Here is a 25,494-nt window from a genome sequence, read left to right as displayed (position 1 = left end):
AGACAGAAAAAAGTCCTACAACATCCAGCATTCCCCAACTGGGTGTTATAGGACTCCCCCTCCCACTAAATGTACATAGAATTGTACCCTTAACTGATGAAAGGGCATCCTTGATTAATAAGACAATACGTTAAAAATGTTACATTTCCATATCAGTATTTATAAAAATTGCAGATAGCAGTCTCTGTCTTAGAAGAGGTAGGAATAACTCTTTTAAGATGGGCCCTGCTGTGACATATATATGCAACATCTAGAACCAAAGAAACTGTGCCGGTTTGTTTTAAAATATTATTAAGCTTTATGTAAGTTTATATTGATTTAAATTAATCAACCATTTGCAACAAATATGATTAATCAACCAACATCCCTTTTATCAGATGATGTCTCTAATTCGTTTGCAGGGTATTTTGCTCAACCCTAAATAGTTGGCTTGTTTATTTCCATGGCCGACATTAATATTATGAATCTCTCGGTGGCTTAATGGGAAAGGAGTTTACCGGCAGTCAGACAACGTCCCACACTGTAAAAGCATCCGCAATTTTATTTATTAAGCAATTCACAAGCTAGTCCTAATCAAAGATCAAGCCCCTTTACTTACAACTTCAAGCCACAGTTTTCCAGCACCAGCTCTTCCAAAGTCACGGATTTACTGAGGACATGGAGGATCTGCTCCAGAATATCTGGATTCTAGGGCAGAAGAAAAAAGATACTGTCATGCCCTGCGTGAGAAGATTCAGGTAGAAATTTTATTCCAGAAAAAGGCAGAAGAACTTATTATTCAAGAACTCGCAAATAGTTATTTAAAAAGTCAACAACAGACCACTTATTAACCAATTATCCCCTATAGCTTGTTCATAATCAACAGTAAATCGCAGAACTATAAACTGAAATGTCTCTTTTTCTTAATTTCTCCTTTTCTCTCTCATCGTACTACTCTGGTAATCCCTAATTGACTCTGCTTTGCAACAAGAACATAGTTGTTTTTAAACCATGGTCCATTGTTAGTCTGTTGTTGGGTTCAAACTCTGGATTGTTTGTCCCTCAATAACCGAGTTCCAGGTTTGCAGATCAAATCAAACATCCCAGGAATGACGCATTCCTGGGCTGTTGATGAAAGTGGATGCAAAGCAGGAGCAACAAGCACACAGGAGACAGCATGCTCACTTGCCCTGCCAATTCATGGGTTAAACAACCCATGAACTGATGTTACATGCAAACCAGGTCTACATGTCCATCTAGCCAAGAATCATCTACTGTGACTGGCAGCAGGTTTCCACGGTCTCAGGCAATTTTCCACAGCTCCTACCTGATTCTTTCAATTGGGGTTGGTAGAGATTGCACCTCCTGCACGCAAAGCATTATCTCTACCCTGAGCTACGGATGTCCATCACTGGGTAATCTAGTTGATTTTTGCCTCGACAGAATTCCGATGCACACTTGATTTGGTTTGAGAGCCAAGCTTTGGGATTTTTCCTGAACTCTGGGAACTCCCCCCCCCTTTTTTTTTAGTGCCAAGCCATAATTTGAGCATGTTGCTCAGAAATTTGCCCATTATTTGGCCATCATTTGTGCAAATTGTGGAACCTGTGTGTGTGGGGGGGGAGGGGGGAATCAACATCCCAAAAGACCTAGGAAAGGCTTCCCCAATTTGGCACCCTCCAGAAGTTTTGGACTACAGACCCCATCATCCCTGTCCCTTGGGCATGCTGAATGGGACTGGTGGGAGATGTTGTCCAAAACATCTAGAGGGTGCCGAGCTCTGGAAGGCTGGCCTAGGATATTACAATACATTAGTCAGAACTCTCAATTAACAGTATTTGGGGCATCTGTTCCTCTTCCGCTCCCTTCTCTGCACTTACCAATTTGAAGTCTTTGCAATGCAGCCTCGTGAACCACTGATTATATGACAAGCCAGCCACACTAAGAGCCACATGCCTACAGTAGGACAAAGCAACAATGCTGTTAAATGCAGTTTTTTACACGACGCTGTTAACTGCTGTATCTACTTTCAGCTTCATCACAGAACTGAAACCTGAGCTCTATACAAAGCGATTTACCTTTCCTGCTTTTTTGCAATATAACCTCTAGGTGGCACTGTGCTATAGGAAGATGACACAAATACACAAATAGTTCTTTCGCTTTCAGAAATAATACCCCATTTTCCCTGCTCTAAAAAAACCTAAAGACAGTGCTCTTAAAAAGCAGAAGCAAAACATCATCAAGACATCATTTAAAGAACCTGTAAACAACTGTAAGTAAGGTCTCCTGAGCATACGATAAATGGCTGATGCAATTTTTTAAAAAACCCAGATGTAGCTCGCTCAATATAGCAAACTATTTAGATTTTAAACAGTTCTATTCCACAAAGCTCAGTTTAAATAAGTTTAAAGAACAATTAATTCAAAACATTTCAATAAATATAACATTAAAAACACAAGAACATCCTATTTATTCTAGTGTCAAAAAGCTTGCCTGAAGACAGAGGCCTTCCATCACAACTTCCAAGACATACTTGGGGCCAATTCCCCCAGATGGATTTGGGAGCCAAGAGGGATCTGGGGTCAGAGGGAATGAATTGATTGCTTTATCACGTGTCAAACCCAAGGTACTTTGGGACTGGCCTACTGCAAAGTTGCAAGCAAGAATTCCATATTTTTGTTTGGACTCGGAGAGATTGTTACATTTATTTGTATTGGGAAATTGTTGCATGTTTTGTATAATTTGATTCTTACTAAAGACATGTTTGTTCAGTTATGTCTTTGCAAGTTTTATTCTGATTAAGCCCCATAGGACCCAGTCAAGTAGAAGTTATAGATACAGGCCACAAAATGTTTTTTTATTCATAGTTTCCAAGTTTCCAAGTAAACACAGGAACTGGGCCTAACATCCTCAATGTTTCTACTTGCTGCATGGAAGACATTTGAAAGATACTGTCCTTGGCTGGCCATAGACAGGGCCCAAGCCAAATGACTAACTGGAACTTCGTAAATATATATATATATATATATTTAATCTGTTGATGTGTCATCAGTTTGGATCTTGGTCTTCTTGTTGTTGATAGGTTGGGCATGCAAGGACTGCAAAGGTTAAATGCAGCACAATTTCTACCACTTCCTCACTGATGACATCCTAAATTCACATGCTGTACTTTAAACACACTTATATTGATGTCTGTGCCTGGGTGTAGATATTTTGATAGACTAACACCCCATTGCAAAAGAATGTATTTGAAATTCATATTGATTACCCTGTGATTCACTTCCAATGCAGTAGGTTTAGAACCACCAACTACAAGGTGCATTTAAATGTCCACTTATAGCTCATCACTTTATTCTGGCCTTGAAAAGCTGATCTCATAGAATCATAGAACAGTAGAGTTAGAAGGGGCCTATAAGGCCATCCAGCCCAACCCCCTGCTCAATGCAGGAATCTACCTTAAAGCATCCCTGACAGATGGCTGTCCAGCTGCCTCTTGAATGCCTCGAGTGTGGGAAAGCCCACGACCTCCCTAGGCCCTTGGCTCCATTGTTGTACTGCACTCAGGAAGTTTTTCCTGATGTCCAGCTGAAATCTGGCTTCCTGTAACTTGAACCCATTCTTCCATGTCCTGCACTCTGGGAGGATCGAGAAGATATCCTGGCCCTCCTCTGTATGACAACCTTTCAAGTACTTGAAGAGTGCTATCATGTCTCCCTTCCTGATCCGTTTCCCTGCACTTCCCTACCATTACGTGCCTTCTCCTTTTAGTTTGTAAGCCTAAAGGCAGGGTTTCTCTCTCTTTTTTATTGATGTGAGTCACTTTGGGGGACAATTGTCTGAAAAGCAGAATAAAATATAGTAAAAAACCAAACAAATGGGAAATGAATGTGTAGGCAAAGGAAGAAGGGACTGGGGTCCATGCTGAAGAAGGCAGCATACATAGCATAGATACTTGGAGCTTTATCACACCAGCGTTAGACTTTGCAATCACTGCGAATTGCGTGCAAAGGACTCCGAAGTTTTCCAGCTTATAATCTGCTTTTATTGTGAAGTACTCTGAAGGTTTCCAGTTTATAATCTGCTTTGACTGTGAAGTACTCCCATGCATCCTGCTTTAATTGTGCTATAAAGGGAAAAGACCCACCCTATTTTGCTACTAGTTTTCAAGCAAATCATTTGTTATTTTCCGAGCGGCCACTGGGGCGCAGGAGCAGGATTTGATATGTTTAAAGAAAAATTAAACAAATGCTTTCATCTGCGTAAGCTTTAAAGATAAAGACATCAAAATTGGCACAGTAATAGATATTAAGGAGAGCTTTAAGCATACCAAATTTGAATCGGATTGGGTCATCCGTTGATTTTTAAAAGATTTTTCTACATTTCCCCCCTTAAACCCTTTGTAAAGGATCTTAGGAACGCTGCCGCCCAGGGTGTGATTTAGCAACAACAACAACGCCATCTTAGCGCTGTAGGGGATAATTCGAGGGAAACAGGTATGTGGGATGAAGCTCTCGGTCTCCTTGCCTTAGGGCAGTGCTTCTCAACCTTTTTTGCTCCATTCCCCCCTTTCACCATTGTTCATAATATAATTCCCCCCTTCCCAAGATAGTCTAACTCAAAAAGTGCATTCCAAATAATATGCGTATAATATTGAAAATCTTTTATTTTATTTTCTATATTAGTCCCATTTAAAGGGGCCATGCAAAGCATGGCCCCTTTTACATTCTCAGCTCCCATGCTTTGCGTTGCCCCTTTAAATGGGAAGCTTGAAATTTCTAGGACTGCGAGGGAGGGAGGGAAAAGAGAGCAAAGGCCTGGCTTTTGCAGACGACATGACACTTTTCTGGGACGTTTTTAACAACATGTGTAGGAAGACATAATCTACAGGACATCATACTTTGCTGAATACTGGTCCCAATTCCCCCCCTGGAATTCCCCCTAAAATTCCCCCTGGGGGGAATTCCCCCCTTGTTGAGAAACTAAGCCTTAGGGGTTCTACAAAGGCTTTTCTTCAGCTTCTGGCATTTAGTATGCAGCTCCTCTGCTCTGGTGGCAGTGGTATTTTAGACACTTTACTGCAGACATGACAGCTGAAGCCCTTAGGATTTTGCACGTTCCATTGTTTTTACAGAGTGTCTGGTGTGACCACAGTCCTGCAAGTTTTTACCTACTCACTCCCCATCTCACTCCACCCTGGTACACGCTAAACTGTGATCCTTTTACATAGACTCACTGGCTGTGCAGGTGATTGAAATCCAATAGGTTGAATTCCCTGCATTCCTGGTTGTGATAAATATTATCCACATCCTGCAAAAGAAAGGGGAAAAAAATAGCATATTCACCAAACTGGTGGCACACAGATGTTTCAGACTTCGACTCCCATCAGGCCAGCCAGCATGCCCAGTGTTAAGGAATGCTGGGAGTTGTAGTCCAAAACATTTGAAAGGCATCAGGTTGGAGTAGACTGTGGTACAGGGAATATGTTGAGTAATTGTTTTATGGCTTTAAAAAATTTTCTACCGGTTTTAATTTGTTAACAATTTAATACATTTTTTGCTGTGTAAACTATTTATGTTGACATTGTTCTGATTTTATCTGTACGCAGCCCTGAGATCGCATTGATAATAGGGCAGGATACCAATGTTTTAATAATAAATAAATAAATAAATAAATACTCCACACTGTAACTGGTTATCTTTATCTTATTTTATGAATTACGAATCTCTTCTTTTATGCTCTGCCTTACCCATTGGATCTCCTCTTGGAAAGGGAGGCCAGTGTAATCACAGAGGGCGCCGTACATCTCTGAAAACCCACCTGTAAATATGAGAGGATGTTAGCAGAAGTCTCTGTGCAAGGAAAGGTAGCTTTTACAGACAGAAAATCAATACATTTATGGATCCAAAGAGGGAATCTGGAAGACAGAGGTTCAAATCCCAGAATCAGTCCGGTGAATTAATGCAGAGCTTTGGGTATTTTGTCCTCTTAGCCTCAGTTCTCCTCTCTGTAAAATGGAAATTCCAAAGACCTGCCTCAGAGGTATATTCTGAGGACAAGCAAGATAAAAGACCAATTGTGTATTAAGGCGAAATGTGTGGTGATAGTTTGAGTTCATCCAGGGAAACCAGGCTTCAAATTCTCCCTCAGCAATGAGCCTCACTGGGTGACCATGGGCCGATGGATTGTGCGGATGAAAAGGAAGTTGGAGGAAGAATAAGCTTGAGTCCTATGCATGTTTAGACAGAAAAAAATCCTACAACTCCCAGCATCCCCCAACCAGCATTGGTTGGGGGATGCTGGGAGTTTTAGGACATTTTCCTGTCTAAACACACATGGGATTGCACCCTTAGAAAGTAAAATGTAATTAATAAGTGAACAGTTCATTGATAATGCATTTGGGATACATGAGAGATGGGCAATTCATTGAGAGCTACTGTAGCATAGTGACCAAGAAATTAACCTGTGAACTAGAAAGTCTTGAATTTAAATCTAACCTCAGTAGTTGGACTTAGGTAAGACACGATTTCTTAGTGTCAGGTAAATTGACCTACTGAACAGGGGGTTTGAGCACGCCAAAGCATTATAGAAAAGTGTCTTCATGAATTCAATTTATATAGGACAAGAAAATACAAAATATGCTATTTAGGCCAAAGAGACCTGAATAGTATATTTTAAACTGTAAATTCTTCCACCTCACAAAACAAACAGACAAAGCCTCAAACCCCTTTTGATATACATTAAAACATAAAATTATTCAGCAGAACATATTTAGTCAGCAAATGTAGTTGTTGAAAACATTGAAAATATCTGAATTAAGGGTTTTATTGCAACCTTGTCTCCCATTGTGTGTGTGTGTGTATGTGTATGTGTGTGTGTTTGCCTTCAATTTGGATGACTAGATCCAAATATGGAATGCAGGTTAATATTTGCATACCAGACAGAATTTTAAAGGAGGAACCTTATTTATTAATGTTTTTCATACAAGAGGTAATTTTTAAAGAGGCAGCTTATTTATTACATTTTTATCCTGTCCTTCTCCCAAAGACCTCAGGGCTCACCCCTCCTGCATATTATTGTCACAACAACCCTGTGAGGTAGGTTAGCTGAGAGACAGAGAGAGAGAGAGAGAGAGAGAGAGAGACAGAGAGAGAGAGAGAGAGAGAGAGAATGAATGAGCAGCTCTATGCCATCTTTTATGGCTGAGGGGGGATTTGAACCCGAGTCTCCCCCGTCCTAAACCAACAGTGTAAATAACTGCACCATGCTGGTTTTTATTGTCATGAAAGTAGGAGAAATGCTGCCACTGCTAAAATTCTCTCTTCTGCACAACTATTTTTTTAAAAAACCCAGGATCCTGGTCTCCTCCTTTGGCCCCTCTGAAGTGGCAGAATCCTCCCCCCCCCCCCCATCTATAACTAGTCACAAAGCAGCCTCTTTGCTCAGGCCTTTTACGTTTTCCTTGCTTAATTGGACACTCAGCTTCATCTGCGATTTTATCTCCTGTTTTATTGTCCAACAGCTGCATTTAGTGTTGTTGCTTTTATTTTATGTTGTCTTTTGAGAAGGTTTAAAAACAGTTTTATATATTTACCATTTTGTGAACAGCTACGAAAAGTCTCAAGAACTGTAGGATGGGATGGATATATCTCAGCCCAATCCTATGCATGGGTTACTGTGAAATAGCTCTCACTGTGAGCAGTGGAGCTTACTCTCAAGAAAGCCAGTAGAGGATTGCTGTCTTAATCCAATCAAACACTCCCCATATGTGCAACTAGGAGAGGTGTGTGCAGCCTAGGGAAAGATGTGTGCGTCTGGCCCTAGGCTGCATACAAAATGTTTCCTAGAGAATAAACGAGAGGTGTCATTAATGGCCTAGTAGTGCTTCCAAAGCTAAGCCTACAAAATACACAAACACACACAACAGCCCCGTTTTCCAATGTATGCTTGTTCTGACTTCCTCTGAATTCAGAATTGTCACACACACACACATACACACACACACACACACACGCACACGCTTAGGCAATGGACCAGCAAAAGCAATTAAACATCAGACTCACCCCACTTTCAGGGAAGATCTAGTTTTATCACCAAATTAAGAATATATGCAGTTTGGCTTAATGATTACTTGCAAATAAATAAATAAATAAATAAATAAAATCCCTTCGGTAATTCTCATACGTAAAATTTACCACATGGACCTTGGTTTTCTTTCAGATCTTCTTCCAAGGAATCGGTTATCCCTTTAATTTTATCAAGCAAGATAGGGGAAGCATCCTGGAGTAGAAGTCTTTAATAGAAAAGGGGGAATTACATTTGCATTAAAAACAACAACAACCAACATTAAGAAGAGAGCTTTTATCTCTATCATACTTCTGGGCTTCTTCCTCTAAGAAGAGGTAGGTTGGCTGGCTGGGATTAGAATTCAGCTATAGGAGTATATTCGAAGTTAGGCCCCTGCTGGGCGCTCCTTTATGGAACGACACCCTAGTGGTGACAAATATCCTTTTTGCAGATGGCAAATAAAATGTCTGAACGGGATACAGCGAAGTTGGTCCACCAAGTTCAGCTTTGTGAGGCAGAACGAAAGCTGAAGGGGAAAAGGTCACTGGGCTGTGGGAGAGAGAAGTCAAGTCTATGAGCTCAAAACACAAAAGCCCTGTCCAAGAAAGAAGAAAAGCCCAGCAACCTATCCATGGTCAGGAATGAATTCATCCTCATGATGAAGCATATAAACTGGTGCATTTGCCAGCCTTTGATTTAGAAAAGAATAATTTCAAGCAGGTCTACACTTCTTAGCACACTTTTGCTATAAAGCTTTCAGGGTCATGATGTTCTACTGATGAGTAAGGTTGCCATCTTTTCTATGTTTTTCTGCATGTTAAGGTGCTATATAAATGCTTCATAAACCTTTGCTCATCATGCTGGTTTAGCCTTAGTTATTAACATCCTGCCTGTATCTTCTAATTAAGGCCTCAAAAACAATCTTTCCCAACATGGTGCCCTCCAGGACTACCAACTCCAACAATCCACAAGCAGCACAGAGGGCACAAAGAGAAGGCACTGGTTCAGAGAAAGCTGCAACTCCAGGTTTGGGTGATTTGTAAAACACACGACTTCCTTACCCAGGTGAAGAATTCGGAATTATCTTCTTAATGGAAGTGACCACATGGATGATTGCATCTTCCAAGTCGTCCAGTGACAAGAACTCTAATTCAAAGGAAGCTGAGTCTGTCTTTATGACAACCTGGAGAGATGAATTGGGAAAACATATACGAGATGAGATGCTTCCCAGGAGAGATGTTATTTTCGTTACAGGAGACTGGAACACCAAGGTGGGCAGTCAAATGACATCTGGAATTACAGGTAAGCATGGTTTAGGAGAACAAAATGAAGCGGGACATAGGCTGATAGAATTTTGCCAGGACAACTCACTGTGCATAACAAACACTCTCTTCCAACAACCTAAAAGACGGCTTTATACATGGACTTCACCAGATGGCCGACACCGAAATCAGATTGACTACATCCTTTGCAGCCAAAGGTGGCGGACATCTATACAGACGGTAAAGACAAGACCTGGAGCTGAATGTAGTTCAGATCACAAACTTCTTATTGCACAATTTAGAATCAAACTAAAGAGAATAGGGAAGACCCACAGATCAGTTAGATATGAGCTCACTAATATTCCTAATGAATATGCAGTGGAAGTGAAGAACAGATTTAAGGGACTAGATTTAGTAGATAGGGTCCCGGAAGAACTATGGACAGAAGTTTGCAACATTGTCCAAGAGGTGGCAACAAAAAACGTCCCAAAGAAAAAGAAAACCAAGAAGGCAAGATGGCTGTCTGCTGAGACACTGGAAGTAGCCCAAGAAAGAAGGAAAGCAAAAGGCAACAGTGATAGGGGGAGATATGTCCAATTAAATGCAAAATTCCAGAGGTTAGCCAGAAGAGATAAGGAATTATTTTTAAACAAGCAATGCGCGGAAGTGGAAGAAGACAATAGAATAGGAAGGACAAGAGACCTCTTCCAGAAAATCAGAAACATTGGAGGTAAATTCCAGGCAAAAATGGGTATGATCAAAAACAAAGATGGCAAGGACATAACAGAAACAGAAAAGATCAAGAAAAGGTGGCAAGAATATACGGAAGAACTGTATAGGAAGGATAATAATATTGGGGATAGCTCAGACGTTGTGGTCAGTGAGTTAGAGCCAGACATCCTGAAGAGTAAGGTTGAATGGGCCTTAAGAAGCATTGCTAATAACAAGGCAGCAGAAGACAACGGTATCCCAGCTGAACTGTTTAAAATATTGCAAGATGATGCTGTCAAGGTGATGCATGCCATATGCCAGCAAATTTGGAAAACACAAGAATGGCCATCAGACTGGAAAAAATCAACTTATATCCCCATACCAAAAAAGGGAAACACTAAAGAATGTTCAAACTATCGGACAGTGGCACTTATTTCACATGCCAGCAAGGTAATGCTCAAGATCCTGCAAGGTAGACTCCAGCAATTCATGGAGCGAGAATTGCCAGATGTACAAGCTGGGTTTAGAAAAGGCAGAGGAACTAGAGACCAAATTGCCAATATCCGCTGGATAATAGAGAAAGCCGGGGAGTTCCAGAAAAATATCTATTTCTGTTTTATTGACTATTCTAAAGCCTTTGACTGTGTGGATCATAACAAACTGTGGGAAGTTCTTGGTGGTATGGGGATACCAAGTCTGCCTCCTGAGGAATCTGTATAACGAACAAGTAGCAACGGTAAGAACAGACCACGGAACAACGGACTGGTTTAAGACTGGGAAAGGAGTACGGCAGGGCTGTATACTCTCACCTTACCTATTCAACTTGTATGCAGAACACATCATGCGACGTGCTGGGCTGGACGAATCCAAGGCTGGAGTTAAAATCGCAGGAAGAAACATTAACAATCTCAGATATGCAGATGACACCACATTGATGGCTGAAAGCGAGGAGGAGCTGAGGAGCCTTATGACAAAGGTGAAAGAAGAAAGTGCAAAAGCTGGGTTGCAGTTAAACCTCAAAAAAACCAAGATTATGGCAACCAGCTTGATTGATAACTGGCAAATAGAGGGGAAAAACGTGGAGGCAGTAACAGACTTTGTATTTCTGGGGGCAAAGATTACTGCAGACGCTGACTGCAGCCAGGAAATCAGAAGACGTTTACTTCTTGGGAGGAGAGCAATGACAAATCTTGATAAAATAGTTAAGAGCAGAGACACCACACTGACAACAAAGGTCCGCATAGTTAAAGCAATGGTATTCCCCGTAGTAACCTATGGCTGCGAGAGCTGGACCATAAGGAAAGCTGAGCGAAGGAAGATAGATGCTTTTGAACTGTGGTGTTGGAGGAAAATTCTGAGAGTGCCTTGGACTGCAAGAAGATCAAACCAGTCCATACTCCAGGAAATAAAGCCAGACTGCTCACTTGAGGGAATGGTATTAAAGGCAAAACTGAAGTACTTTGGCCACATAATGAGAAGACAGGATACCCTGGAGAAGAGGCTGATGCTAGGGAAAGTGGAAGGTAAAAGGAAGAGGGGCCGACCAAGGGCAAGATGGATGGATTATTCTGGAGGTGACAGACTTGACCTTGGGGGAGCTAGGGGTGGCGACAGCCGACAGAAAGCTCTGGTGTGGGCTGGTCCATGAAGTCACGAAGAGTCGGAAGCGACTGAACAAATAAACATCAACAAAGTTTCCTCCCAAACCTCTCTTGATTTGTGAATGGAAGCTAATACTGAACCCAAATGTTGGCTCTGGCTCTGCTGGCAATACTAAAGACATTTACCAAGGAGCAAGTCCCATTGAACCCAGTAAGACGCTTTAGTCACTGTTCTCCCAAGATCAAACACAGTCTGGAAGATGTGAATGATAATACTAATCTACTTTATGAAGTTGTAGCAGGGATTACCGAAATCATGAATGCAAAGTGGTCTTAGGACTGAAGGAAAGTTCTACATACTACGTTTCGAGGATTTAATTTGGTCTGCGTTTTTAAATGGGCTGACCCAATTCACACCTCCCAGAAAAATACATGGATCAAAAACTCATTTACCCTTCACTTTAGGAGTATACAGCGATGTCTTTATACTACAATGTCATGCCACTAGACCATGAGTTAGCCATTATTATTTTGATCAATCATTTATTTACTAATTTATTTATAGCATTTAAGAAAGCTATAAAGACTGATCTCTTCCGGCAGGCCTATCCAGTGGAATTTTAGGATGCTTTTAGTATGTTTTTAGTATGTTTTAACAATGTATATTGCGTTTTGATGAATATTTTATGTATTTTATACTTGTTGTTCCCTGCCTCAATCAGGATGGAGAGGCGGGTTAGAAATAAAATTATTATCATCATCATTATCATCAGTGTGCCTGGCATTTTACAGGGTACAAGAGGGCAGGTCCCTGCCCCAAGGAGCTTACAGCTTAAATTTTCACACAGAGGTTACAACAGAGAAGGGAGAGGGGAAAGTAGGCAGGTGTAAACAAGGGAAAGATGTGAAATTATTTTGTTACGTGTAGTTAGGCTTCAGTTTCAGGCTTAATTATAAGAGGGGAGGGGAGGGGACCTGTGGGATGTGTAAAGGGTTTGCGGGAAAGGTGTTTTTTGAAAATGGACCTGAAGAAGTATGACCCTTGAATGTTTATAAACCAGACATTAACTTAGGGTGACCATATGAAAAGGAGGACAGGGCTCCTGTATCTTTAACAGTTGTATTGAAAAAGGAATTTCAGCAGGTGTCATTTGTATATATGGAGAACCTGGTGAAATTCCCTCTTCATTACAACATTTAAAGCTGCAGGTGCCCTGCCCTCTTTTAAATCTGGTCACTCTAGTATAGCTCCTGCACTTTAACTGTTGTGATGAAGAGGAAATGTCACCAGGTTCTCCATATATACAAATGACACCTGCTGAAATTTCCTTGTCTATACAACTGTTAAAGATACAGGAGCCCTGTCCTCCTTTTCATATGGTCACCCTAATTAACTTGCTCATTTTCTTCTCCATATTCTGTCATCTCAGGCTTTTGGGATCCACTTTGTTCTTTTGTTAGAACCCCAAGATCCACCAGTCAGAGCCAGGTGCAAAACACACATACTTACAGTTAAATAACAGGTACTTCAAGCTCAGCCTGAGCCTAGGAATTTGTTCCCAGAATTTGTTCCTTGAACTGAACTCACAGTCCTTTCACTCGTACACTCTTGGATACCCTAAATTCTCATCATTTCAGCAGCCTAATTTAGGTGGGAAAGGCCACATTTCTGTTGCTAATGTTAAACCACTCGGAGTCAGAAAACCTTGCCAATTACAAAACACCCAGCCTCTGTGTTATGTCATTGCTGAGTAGGTATGCACCTGAGCAACGTTTGGGATCTACATTTAAGCAGCTCCGAGCTTTTGAAAAGATGAATCGGGCCTAAAGACAACAAACTAGATTTTAAAAAGCGCCCAACCTTTTAATTTAAAAATAAAAAGTCAGAAGGACTCCAGACCTTGAAGAAAAGTGTCATGTGCAAAAGAAGTCTGCAAAAACAATCTACTACTTTGTGTGTAAAAAGCAAACAAACCTGGCAACAAGCAAGCAAAATGATGTTTATGGCCCTCAAACCGTGCAGCAAGCAGCTCTGATATTGCAGGTCTCACGCTGTGTTCTTCACAAAACCTTAATGTGATTAGTAAAGATTGCCAGGTGCAGTAGGTTGCGGCTAACGTTGCTGGCAAACCATTCCAATCCAGGCTAGTTTCACAGTCTGAGTCAATGCCCAAATAAACTAGTTCAACTGCCACTTTTATTCGAAACCATTTTGGTCATATTGTTTATTTTGGGAGAACTATAAAGTGTGTGTGTGTGTGTGTGTGTGTGTGCATGTTATTTATTTCATTTCTATACCGCCCAATAGCCGAAGCTCTCTGGGCGGTTCACAAAAGTTAAGACCCCAAGAACAGCATAAAATATAATCTGAAAGCTTAAAACCACAATATAAAACCACAGTACAGAAGTACAACCAGAATAAAATCAAGCCGCCATGCAGAGATTGAAAAATACAGATTTAAAGATTCAGTAGCTGATAAAGCCAATTTTCGACAAATTTATCTGAGATTACTCCTTCTTTCATATTTTTAGAGTGGGGCCTTAGCTAGACCTACCTGCTATCCCGTGACGGAGGACGGAAGATCCCGCATTGTGTTTAACACGAGATCCCTCCTCTGCCTACACGTGACGCGTGACGACCTCAGCGGGAGAGGCATCGTGTCCGCCATTTTAATTTCTTTTTAAAGCATCAGCAGCGCACGAACACTCGTGTGCAAAAGGTAAGTCCTTTTTAAATTTAACTTACTTTCCCAGCGCCCCGTGCACGGCTCACGGCTCCACGCGAGGAATCGTGCGGAGCTGGGTCAACCCGTGGCCACACGTTCTGCAGTCTTGGGCTCAGCCCGGGACCGCGGAAAAACCGGGCCCAAAGTGTAGGGCTATATCCTGGGTCAAGGGAAGGATGATCCCTCCCTGATCCTAGGATCCCCTGTGCATCATGTGGACGCACAGGGACGATCCCGGGGTTTGCCCTGGGATAAAGCCCCATCTAGCTATGGCCTGGGTCAGTTGAGTCATGAGGTGCTGTCCATCTTCTATTGAACTAAGCATAAATAGAAGGTGGGGCAGTTCTTGTTTTTAATTCAGGGAGTGCCCCTTGCTTCTTCTGTGGGCACTAGAAGCTGGATTATTCCCCCCAAGAGAGATGGCTGTGTACTGTCCTTTGGCTGCTGGACGTGAGTAATTTTAATAACATTAGACTGACTGCTTAATGTCACAGCCATTAACAGTTTTACGAGCCCCGCTTCTGTACCTTTTACAGCGGTCTGACGCACATAAATTATGCGGATGAAAGCTTTCCTATCAGTTTATTCCCAATGCCAATTGCCCAGAAAATGTCAACCCCTTATTTTTTGCATGTCACTGTTGTTGCAAAAGGCACAGGAGTGGAGCTAGTAAAAAAATGTTGGCAACCCTAAATACAGTAAAATGATTTTAAGGCGTCATTACAAACGAATATTTGGGACCAGTAATAGGCAATTCTTGGTCAATGTGTACAAATGACAGTCGTGTGGCCTTTACCCTGGGAGAAATTTTATCTGGCATCTCTTGCAAAGGAGATGCCAGGCCCTTGGCCTGCAGGGAAGGCAGACTCTGTCTTGCACTCACCTGATTAGCTTCTGCCATCCTGATCATCTGCACAGCTAGGAAGCTGAAGCTAACTTGTACCTGGGGATGGAAACATGCAAGGATGAATCCCTTTCCCAGTACATAGTTATCAGGCATTTATGTGTTTTAAAGGGCAAAGTTGAGATGTGCACACGCTTCATAACTCATGCAATCCAGTGTATTTCATCCTTTAGGTATCTACCAATGTAGAAAATAAGATGTGAGAAGTTTCCCTCAGTATCTTTGTACCTTGCAAGAGCACAGCTCCCCTGCAGGTTAAGGTAAGCTTTGCAAGGGGAGAGTTGCACAACAGTTTATATAGGGATGTAGCTCTCTCCCTGCCAACCCCTGCCCCCAGCAATCAAGAGAGGCTTGAATAGTGAGACTTAAAATGAAACATGAACTGCATTGAAGCAAAAATAAAAGTACAAGGAGTTAATTTCACTAGTTTGTAATTGGATGTGAACCTAGGATTGAACTGGGACTCCTGGGGTAATGATGGTATGTACAGAATGTGCAGGAAAAGGCAACTGAAATCATCAAGGGACTGGAGCATCTCCCCTATGAGGGAACGTTACAACAGCTGGGATTGTTTAGCTTAGAAAAAAGGAGGCTAAGGGGAGGCATGACAGAGATGCACAAAATTCCCTGACTCCTCTTCCTCCATGCACGGTTTGGAGTGGTAGGAATATCTGACAGGCTTTCAGTTTGCAGGTATTTATTTATATTAAGAAATTCTATACTGCTCTTTAGACATGCTTTCCCAAACTATTTGTTTATTATTCATTTATTTATTATGCTTTTAAACCATCCAATAACCCAAGTTCTCTAGACGATGCACATAAAGTACAAACAATAAAACAATGAATAAAAACAGCACATAATAAAAGGGTCTCCATCAAAAACATTCAAATAACAACCAAGAATAAAAGTACTAATCCATTTTTTAAAAAAGCAAAAAACAGCAGAGCTAGATAAAAGAATCAATTAAATGACACTCAAAAGCCGGTGCAAATATTAAGGCATACTGTCGCCTGGTGATAGTATGCCTTTTTGGGGAAAACATTCCAAAGACAGGGTGTCACAACAGAGAAGGCCCTTCTCCGGGTCACCACCCACCTGACATTAGACAGCATGGGGACATGTAAAAGGGTCTTTGCTGAGGATATGAATACCCAGGCTAGTTCATGTGGGAGGAAGTGGTCCCTGAAGTATCCTGGTCCCAAGACATTTAAAGGCTTTAAATTGTGCCTGGAAACAGACCAGCAACCATTGAACATATTTTAGGACTGGTGAGTAGGGGTGCTGGAGAAATCCGTAATGGAGTCAATTGAGTTAGATTTTTATGAATCCTATCCATGGATTTTGAAGCGGACCTGCTGTCATGAGCACACAGATTCTGGAATTTTATGTAGATTTCGGTGTAGAAAAATATGGAAAATTTAAAAAAAACAGCTGAAAATGCAAATTTGCGCAAATTCAGGAAATTGGGGAAAATTCAACTCTGTCTATGAGTAGATGACGGAACGAAAGGCACCTAACAATCCTTGAAATGGAGACAGAATGGATTTTACAAAATCTGTGCATCCCTATTGGTGAGATATGTTCTATATACTCTCAAACACAGTTTGCAATCTAGCGGCAGTATTTTGCGCTAACTGCAGTTTCTGAAGCAACGTCAAGGGCAGCCCCATGTAAAATGCATTGCAGTAGTCCAGATGGGACATTACCAGAGCATGAACAATGCCGGGCAAGGCTACCTTTGTCTTGGAAAGGCTCAAGTGGCACACCAACCTCAGCTGGTGAAATGTGCTTTGTGCCACCAAGACGTCTTGGGCCTCCAAAGGTAAGGCTGTGTTCCCCAAACTGGAAAACTGGCCTTTAGGAAGGTGTGAAAGCCTGTCTAGAACAAGTGAGATGAACCATCTACCAACAGCATCTCTATCTCTTGTTGAGGTTGAGCTTCAGCATTTCCACAGGTAACTGAGATGAACAACCCTACCCTGGCAAGATAGGGCCTGTTTGCAAAAGACACGGTCCATGGATAAAATAGGCCTTACCTTGACCGGGCGCTTTGCCAGGATCACCAGCGCTCGCCAAGGCATCAAAACCTGCATGGAAAGACAAGCACATAGAACACATAGAATCATAGAATTGGAAGGGGCCTATAAGGCCATCAAGTCCAACCCCCACCTCAATGCAGGAATCCAGAAAAGGAGCAGGCATAAAGCGGCTGAGGCCTAATTGTGTTGCTGTACACAGTGGCAGTCAGGGAAGGTATGTGAAAATCCTGGCCAATGTCCATATGGTGTAAGATGCTCTTCTTGTTATAATTAATGTTAAACATGTTATTGTTATAATGAGGCAGGTGGCTATCCAGAAGAGGACCTTTTCTGCTGTGGCACCTGGTTGTGGAATGAGCTTCCCAGAGAGGCCCGCCTGGCGCCCACGCTGTGCTTTTTTCCGTTACCAGGTGAAGATAGTTTTATTTTCCTAGGCATTTCAGTCTTTTAACTCTGTTGTTTTAAATCTGTTATTGTATTTCAAAACTCTGCATTGCTGCTAGGTTTTATTTTTGTTTGTACTTTTAAACGTTTACATTTTTACATTGCATTTTATGATGCAGTTTGTGGTTTCAATTGTTGTGAACCGCCCAGAGAGCTTCGGCTGTTGGGTGTTACAGAAATGTAATAAATAAACAAATAAACTAGGTCAGCAAATATAATTTTGTCAAAGGACCACCTTGAGAAGGCCTAGAGTTATGGCAGGCGGAGGCCTGAGTCCCACACACCTCAAATAAAGTATTGGGTCTCTTGCTGATCTTGCAGAGTCAGGGCCAAACTAGGTGAGATGAAGGCTGATATATGTTTCATTTCACACTTGTGCCCTATTTGCATACAAAGCGGAGGGTCTGTGTTACTTGTTACAGGAATGCATTGAAGAGGAGCGCTTTCCCCTGAGCTTGGCCTTCTTCAGTCTGTTGCTCCACTTTTGTCTGGTTCCGGCCTACTTCAGATATGGGTAATGGAACTGGGAAGGGTGACCATAGCAACCGATTGTGGGGAGGTAGGGCACAGGAGGGGAGAGGTTTTCGCCACTCTCACCTGTGCAATTCTTTTAATTTTACTCCCTCAAACCCCTCCCCCAATTAATAAGTGAACAGAGCAGACTTGTGAATGAGAAGCTCATAATGCCTACTTTGGATTCACTCTGGAAAATGCTTACCCCCTGCCTGCCATTGTGTACAAACTTACCACAGGTCTAGGCAACATTGCTCTACCTCACAGGATTGTTGTGAGGATAAAATGCAGTGGGTGGAAACCATGTATTTTGCCCTAGCCCTCTGTAGGAAAGGCAAGGGAAAATGTAATAAACACCATAAATAAATAAATAAATAAATAAATAAATAAATAAATAAAGGCTGAGTTCGGACAACACACTAATCACCCTGGGTTGTTGGTGGTTAATAGGAACAAAATGGAAGTCAACCGCGGATTAGTGTGCCGTCCGAACTCAGCCAAAGTCTTTAAGGGTGCTGACTGCGGCATGCTGGGATTGTACCCAAAGTTATCACACTTTTATATTAAAGTATCAACCATCTATGCCCATGCCAATTTATTACCTCACTTTTGTATCGGTTGTACTCAGCTTTTGTAAAGCTACTAACAGCTCAATCCTATGCATGTCTACTCAGAAGTAAGTTCCCTTGAGTTCAATGAGGGCCAAAACAGGCATTAAAGACATAGCTAGTAGCTACATCTTTCTATCAGTTTTACTCTAGGGTACACACAGGGATTTGAGTTATTATTATTATTATTTATTTATATAGCACCATCAATGTACATGGTGCTGTACAGATTACACAGTAAATAGCAAGACCCTGCCGCATAGGCTTACAATCTAATAAAGTTGTAGTAAACAATGAGGAGGGAAAGAGAATGCAAACAGGCACAGGGAAGTGTAAACAGGCACCGGGTAGGGTGAGGCTAACAGCATAGAGTCAGAACAAACTCAATATTTAAAAGCTATAGGGAAAAGAAAAGTTGAATCAGGACTCCAGTATTGGTGGGAAAGGGGGGGGGGTAATCTTCCTCCCTGCTATGGCCCTGATCTGGATCAGGACTATGTCTTTAAAGTAATGTCTGTTTTGGCTCTGAACATGTATAGCATTGCCAACTTAATTACTCATGTTATTCTCCTTGTTTGTACCATTGCATGTTTCATACATAGGTGAATTGTAGCAATGTTTATATTGGTTCCCATCCCCCTTCAACAAATTCTGGACAAGTCCAGGATAGGCTTTTGAGGGTAACGTTCATTCTAGAAGAGAGAGCACTGAAGACTTATAGTAACTTTGTAATTTATATGTTTACTTACAAATATACAAGTCGAACAGGTATTACAAGGGTTTGGAAACAAGCACACAGCAGTACCAGTTTACAGGAATGTTAGTCTCGAAGAATGGGCTGCAAAAAATGCTACTCTAATTAATTATTTCTGTCTAGGTAGATATATGTAATAACTACCTATCATGAAAGATCCATGCAATTGCAATGTGAATGTGTGCAATTTAGGAAAACGTTAAGAAACCCAAATGTATCTGCTTGTGCAAGGAATCTGGGAAACATGTCCGCAAACACAAAAATGGTAAAACTGAGCCATCAATACATACCAGAACAATATCTTCAACTTTGGATTTGATGTGCAGTTGAGCATCCAGCAGGACAAACTCCTGTTTCCCTAGGAAATGTGTGATGCTTTCTGAAACAGCAACAACACAGGATAGAAGATACTAGCAGAGTGTTTGTAACTTGGTAGCAGCCTTTCACTTTCAGATTAGAAACACCTGGGGGAGGAGGTCCTTGCTGCCATTGACAGCACATGATAGATAACTTCTAGCTTTACTAAAAGGCAATTAACCTAGATCAACCTTCCTCAACCTGATGCCCTCCAGATATTTGGGAATACAACTCCCAGAATTCCTAAACCTTAGCCATGCTGAATGGGGGCTGCTGGAAGCTGAAGGCCAAAACTTCTGGAGGTCACCAGGTTGGAAATAGCTGGTCTATATGAATCGGGTTAAGGGCAGAGCCTAAAAGACTGATAAAAAAGAAAGATGTATGATGCGCTTGGATAAAATTAAGTGAAGCCATCAAATTTCCAGAATTTTACATGGTTGCAAAATGTAGCCTTAGCTGCCAAAATGAGCTTCTTCTTTTAAAAAGAGGAATAAATACATATCAATAGGCATAGGGATATACCAGATGTGTGCAGGCAATGTGTGTGTGAATAAGAAACAGGCAACCAAAAACAGCCGAAGGAAAATAGTTAACTTTCTGGCAAGAAAAAAAATGCCCTTCACGTGGCCAAACTAGTTAGGATGTTAAAGAGGCAATCCCATGCATGTTTTTCTGTCTAAACATGCATAGGATTGCACTTTAAATGTGTTTTTGCATGTGATGGACACACAAGCACTGGGGGTGCTAATTGTTGGGATCGCAGCAAGCACGGAGCGGCAACTCGCACCCGTGAATTATTTCCTCCCAGTGCAAATAACAGCTTCTCACTCACAGGGATATCCCTCAGGACTACAGCATGGAATCAAAGGGTTAAATTCACCTGCCATGCCTGCTGCAATCCTACTTAATTATCACCCCCCCCCCCGATATTTGCATTTAAAAAACAATGTGCACCTTAAATGCAAAGACAGTTAACATCACATCTAGTTTGGTCCACCCACTCGCAGTCTAATTTCTAAATCTTGAACGAAAAACGCTCCCTCTTTTTCCCTATTCTATTTGCATACGTTCCATGAAAGATGACTAAACAGGCAGGAAGTCTGTCACTTTTGCTTGATCTACTGATGTTACAATTGCTCCATTATCAGGAATTTCTAGACTTTGTGGAGCCACCACTGCATTGTGCGTTGGTGTTTAATGGATCGCTGAAAATAATATTCTGTTGTTTGCTTTTCCCTGTATTTTTTTAAAGGCAACACTAAGCATTGCCAGTCAAAGGAAAGTGGCACATGGGGGGCCCCGTTATTTCTCATTAAACTGCCACGCCTTGTGAGATTTGTCAGATTTGCCTTGTGAGATGGCTCAGCAGAGATAGCTTCGGGGTTTCAAAGAATCTCTTGGGGTGATTGTGTGTCTCACGCCTTTTGATCAGCCTGTTTGCGCTGCTACATATGCAAACTATTAGAAGACCAGAGGCCTGGCAACAAGACACAGTTCTATGGAATGAATGTCTCCCAGCTAAATTCCGTGAGGTGGGTTTCTAGCCCTGACGGTTCTACAGAAACTGCTAACCATCTACAACACCTGTTTAATGCAACTGAAGCCAAAGTCACTCAGCATTTCTGATAAGAGTTTGAAGAGCTTCAGCTCGGTCTCCTTTCCTTTCTACACCTCCCCAACACTATAAATGGCCTTCTTGAATAAACGTGGGACAAATGGGTCAGCAGCAGAGCTAGGAACAAATTCAGGGTATTTCTGCTTAATCAGCAAGAGCCCAGACATTGAGGAGACACTGGCAAGGTTTCCCCAGAAGCATCCCACTATCAAAAATAACATCCAGAATAAAAGGGACCACAGCGGTCCCTTGGTGTATCTTTGCTGGTGCCAAGTGGCATGAAGTGGCTTTTGCTTACCATGAAGTTCTGCTGGAATCTCTTTGAGGAAGGCGGCCATCTTCTGGATCCGGCTCAGGCAGAAGCCTGGCTCTGTCTGCAAAGCCCTACTCAGAACAAAAGCTCGTTTCCGTCAAATTTAAGCACTGCAGGTTACTAACCCAAGCGGCAGCTGCTCATGCTTCCTACCTCCTCTTCACCCCAAGGTGCCTCTTCCTGTCTCCCACCCACCTCAAAAAACACTGAAGAAGCAAACAGGCGGCAGGCGAAAGCTAAAAGGCAAGGGACTAGGCCATGTGGGCGATAACAGAGTTGAACGCCGCAGGTGGGCATCTGCTTGTTCTTCTCTAAGAAATATCCAAAAAGCAAACAGCTAATCCAGCAGAAGATAGAAACTGGTCCAGCAATGAAAACAGGGACATCTGAATTTTGTCCAGTTTTATCTGCTAGAAAGCAAATTGAAGACTAGTAGTACTTTCTACAACAACTGGGCCAGCAAAAATCGTGACCTAGTAAATCTTGGATGGCTTTAAAGGGGGATTAGACCAATTCTTGGCTTGTCCTACCAATGGCTACCGGTCATGACATATCTCAGCTCCTGTTCAGGATACCAGCCGTCCAGTTGCTCCTCCAGGATATATAACCAGGGTATTCCATCCCCTCTCTATTTTTTCTATTTTTCTTTTCCATGTGACATTCAGCATTCTGTTGCTGAGCATGCTCAATCCCATTTCTGGTATTTTTGCAACCCTCAGAGTTCCCCAAGCAGTCTGATACTCCCCTTGTTTCTCAGTGGTGCCATTTTTCATTAGATCTGCACTCACAACCTGAGATTATGATCACATGGAGCGATGGCTACATGAAACTTCCAGGTTAAGAGGCATACTCCAGTGAATAACAGCTGCTAGGAAGCAGCAACAAAACAAAATTAGTGCCTTCAAGATCACTTCTGGGGCTTCCCAGAGGCACCTGGTTTATTTTTTGACTTGAAATATTTATAACCTGACATGCCTTGTGCAGTCCTCCAAGGCCATTAACATAAGAATCACAAAATACAATAAAGGCCAATGGCCAGTGGTTGATCACTGGAAGAAACAAGATATTGGACTAAATGGACTTTTGATCTAATCCAGCAGGGCTGTGTTTGTTATCTGAACATGTCAGCAGCCATGTGCTTGATTACACACACACATACAGTTTTTGAAGTCCCAAGCAGGAAACAGAAAAGAGTTTATTGGGTCCCTACTGACTCACCCTACTTGGTGAGTCACAAGTTGTGCAGGCCAATTCACATTTGACACATGCTACTCTAGGACTGCAGTATTCAAGGTAAGGCAAATCCTATGCAAAGAGAGCAATCTCAGATGAATCACTGAAGAACTTTCACAGCATCTCAAACTCACATACTTTTTTTACTGGAGATTGTATTTTACCTGCGGACTGCACCTTAATGCCTGAACTATAGTGATGGCAGCGAATTTGGATGGCTTTGGAGGATCATGTAAGTTGCCTCGGGTTCCTTGCAGGAGGAAAAAGGTAGGATATAATAAATATATAATAGTATATTAATTAAAAATAAAAGGATTGGGCAAATTCATAGACAGTAAGGCTATGAATGGTTACTACTCATGATGGCTATATATTACCTCCAGCGTACAAGTTTGCCGTACAAGTTGCTGGATACAGGAGTGATATTGAACTCATGTCCTGCCTGAGAGTTTCCCAAAGGCATCTGGTTGGTCACTGCTTGAATAAAATGCTGGACTAGATAGATCCTTGGTCTGATCCAGTATGGCTCTTTTGTTTTTATACATTACAAAGTTGGTAAGAACTCACATACTGTTGCATGAGGGACATGTGATTTCATGAAGTCTGGCTCCCTACAGAGCACATCTTTTCTTTCCCATGTTACTATAAAGTTATGGAATACATGAGCCAGAATCTTTTCACATGACAAACATGTTTTCTATATGCACACAGTTCTTCTTTTAAGTGCAGGAGAAGCATTAAAATGCACTCACCATCTCAATTGGTAAAATCCAGAAAGAGCTCAGCTCTGACAACAGCCTAGATCACCAGGTTGTCATAAATATCACTCAAAATTGCATTTGGGGCGATTAGGAAAAGCACTCCAGAAAAGCCAGAAGTGCAGAATAGCAGCTAATCTGTAATCCCACCCTCAACCATGAGAATGCTGTCAGTTCATGGAAGATGTCCCTTAGTTCTCAAGGACTGCACAGCCTCCACAAAGACCCCTTGTAGTGCAAGACTTCACCTTTTTTTTTTTAAAAAAAAAAGGGAAGCCAGTCTCCCCCCCCCCCCCCCCGCCCATTTATATGGGGAAATTGTTTTGTGGTTAGACCTTGCAAAGAATAAAACCCAGGGTAGAGATTTCTGAAGACAGGAGAAGGCTTCAACAAACTAATTGCCTGGCAACAGTCTGGTTTGTCTCAAGCCCAGTATTCTCCAACCTAGCGCCCTACAGATGTGTTAGAGTTACCTGCTAGCTCCCATCGCTGGCTGTGGGATGCTGAGAGTTTTGGTCCAACACATCTTGAGGGCATCAGTAATGCACAAGTTTGTGCTCTCCAAGTACATGAAAAAAGGCTATTTTAAGGTGAATGGCACACGGCAGCAAGCAGGCATACTTTAACACAGCTCTCAAGCTTGATACTGTTAAGTGGCCTAGGCTTCTAAGAAAATGGAAGAGGGAAAACCTACTATCTCCATCTTTTTCTGTTGTTGCTGTGCTGCAGCAAGAAAGACAAGACTCTAAAGAGCATATTCAAAAGGCTGCTTTGCCCCATTACAAGGAGCAGAAACACAGATGCACAGCTCCACTTGTAGTTCTGATTTTGGTATGCGGAACATGCAATAAGGGAACCTGTATGTATCTCCTGCATGGGCTCCAATTGCATGTGCACCTTATGTATCTGTTGTGGGAGAAATGTCCAGGCTCATTCAGATAAGTTAGCAAAGTCACTCTAAGGATGTAATGAACTGTGCATGCTATCTGAGACTGCCACCAGATTAACATGCATACTTAGCGTTAAAGAGTTATGGTGTATGGGCAACCCATTCATCTTTAACACAAGAGTCTCCATATAGTATGGGATGCTGACTGTTCTTTTTTCCATGAAGATGCTGTTATCATTCTAGCAGCAACACACATGAAAGTAAGGAGTTCTTTATGTGCCGTTTTTTTTTTCCTTCAAAAATGGCACGGATGGAAAAGCTAACACAACAGATTAAGCAGTATAGATCTGTGACATATATTTAGAACTTCTATGGAATTTGGAAGTCATTTATTAATTATCCTAATAGCAATAAGGACGTTATTGTACCTCCATCAACTCATGGAACATGCTGGAAAGATCTCCTAGGATAAGGGTTTGGGGGGAGGGAAGCATTTTGATATATTTTCCTCTGAATATATACAGTTACAATCAATCCACGATGTCACCTGATTAATTTGGTTCGATGCTGATTGTGTGTATCAAGGATATCTTGTTTGATTATTGTGTTATGTTTGATGTGATTGGATGTTACATCCTTTTGTTACAAATGTAAAATTCAATAAAAACATAAAAAACAAAACAGGAGAGTCCCCAAGAAGCAAACAACTCAAACAAAATAA

The 25,494-nt window shown here is 41.7% G+C and overlaps 1 protein-coding gene across 1 annotated transcript in view; it reads right to left on the bottom strand.

Moving 5' to 3' along the window:
• Positions 1-24,371, bottom strand: part of CARMIL2 (capping protein regulator and myosin 1 linker 2) — an 81,240-nt gene extending 56,869 nt beyond the window's left edge. The window contains exons 1-11 of the mRNA XM_063141434.1: positions 24,358-24,371; positions 21,879-21,964; positions 19,899-19,987; positions 17,287-17,337; positions 15,227-15,286; positions 9,105-9,226; positions 8,172-8,269; positions 5,726-5,796; positions 5,213-5,286; positions 1,860-1,935; positions 599-687 (exon numbers count right to left, since the gene is read on the bottom strand). Of these exons, the coding sequence (XP_062997504.1) occupies positions 599-687; positions 1,860-1,935; positions 5,213-5,286; positions 5,726-5,796; positions 8,172-8,269; positions 9,105-9,226; positions 15,227-15,286; positions 17,287-17,337; positions 19,899-19,987; positions 21,879-21,964; positions 24,358-24,371 (830 nt within the window). The remainder of the gene's footprint in view (positions 1-598; positions 688-1,859; positions 1,936-5,212; positions 5,287-5,725; positions 5,797-8,171; positions 8,270-9,104; positions 9,227-15,226; positions 15,287-17,286; positions 17,338-19,898; positions 19,988-21,878; positions 21,965-24,357) is intronic.
• Positions 24,372-25,494: the final 1,123 nt, after the last annotated feature.

This window comes from Elgaria multicarinata, chromosome 14, assembly GCF_023053635.1.
Source record: "Elgaria multicarinata webbii isolate HBS135686 ecotype San Diego chromosome 14, rElgMul1.1.pri, whole genome shotgun sequence".
Lineage (NCBI taxonomy): Eukaryota > Metazoa > Chordata > Lepidosauria > Squamata > Anguidae > Elgaria > Elgaria multicarinata.
This window is presented reverse-complemented; position numbering and strand designations above follow the sequence as displayed.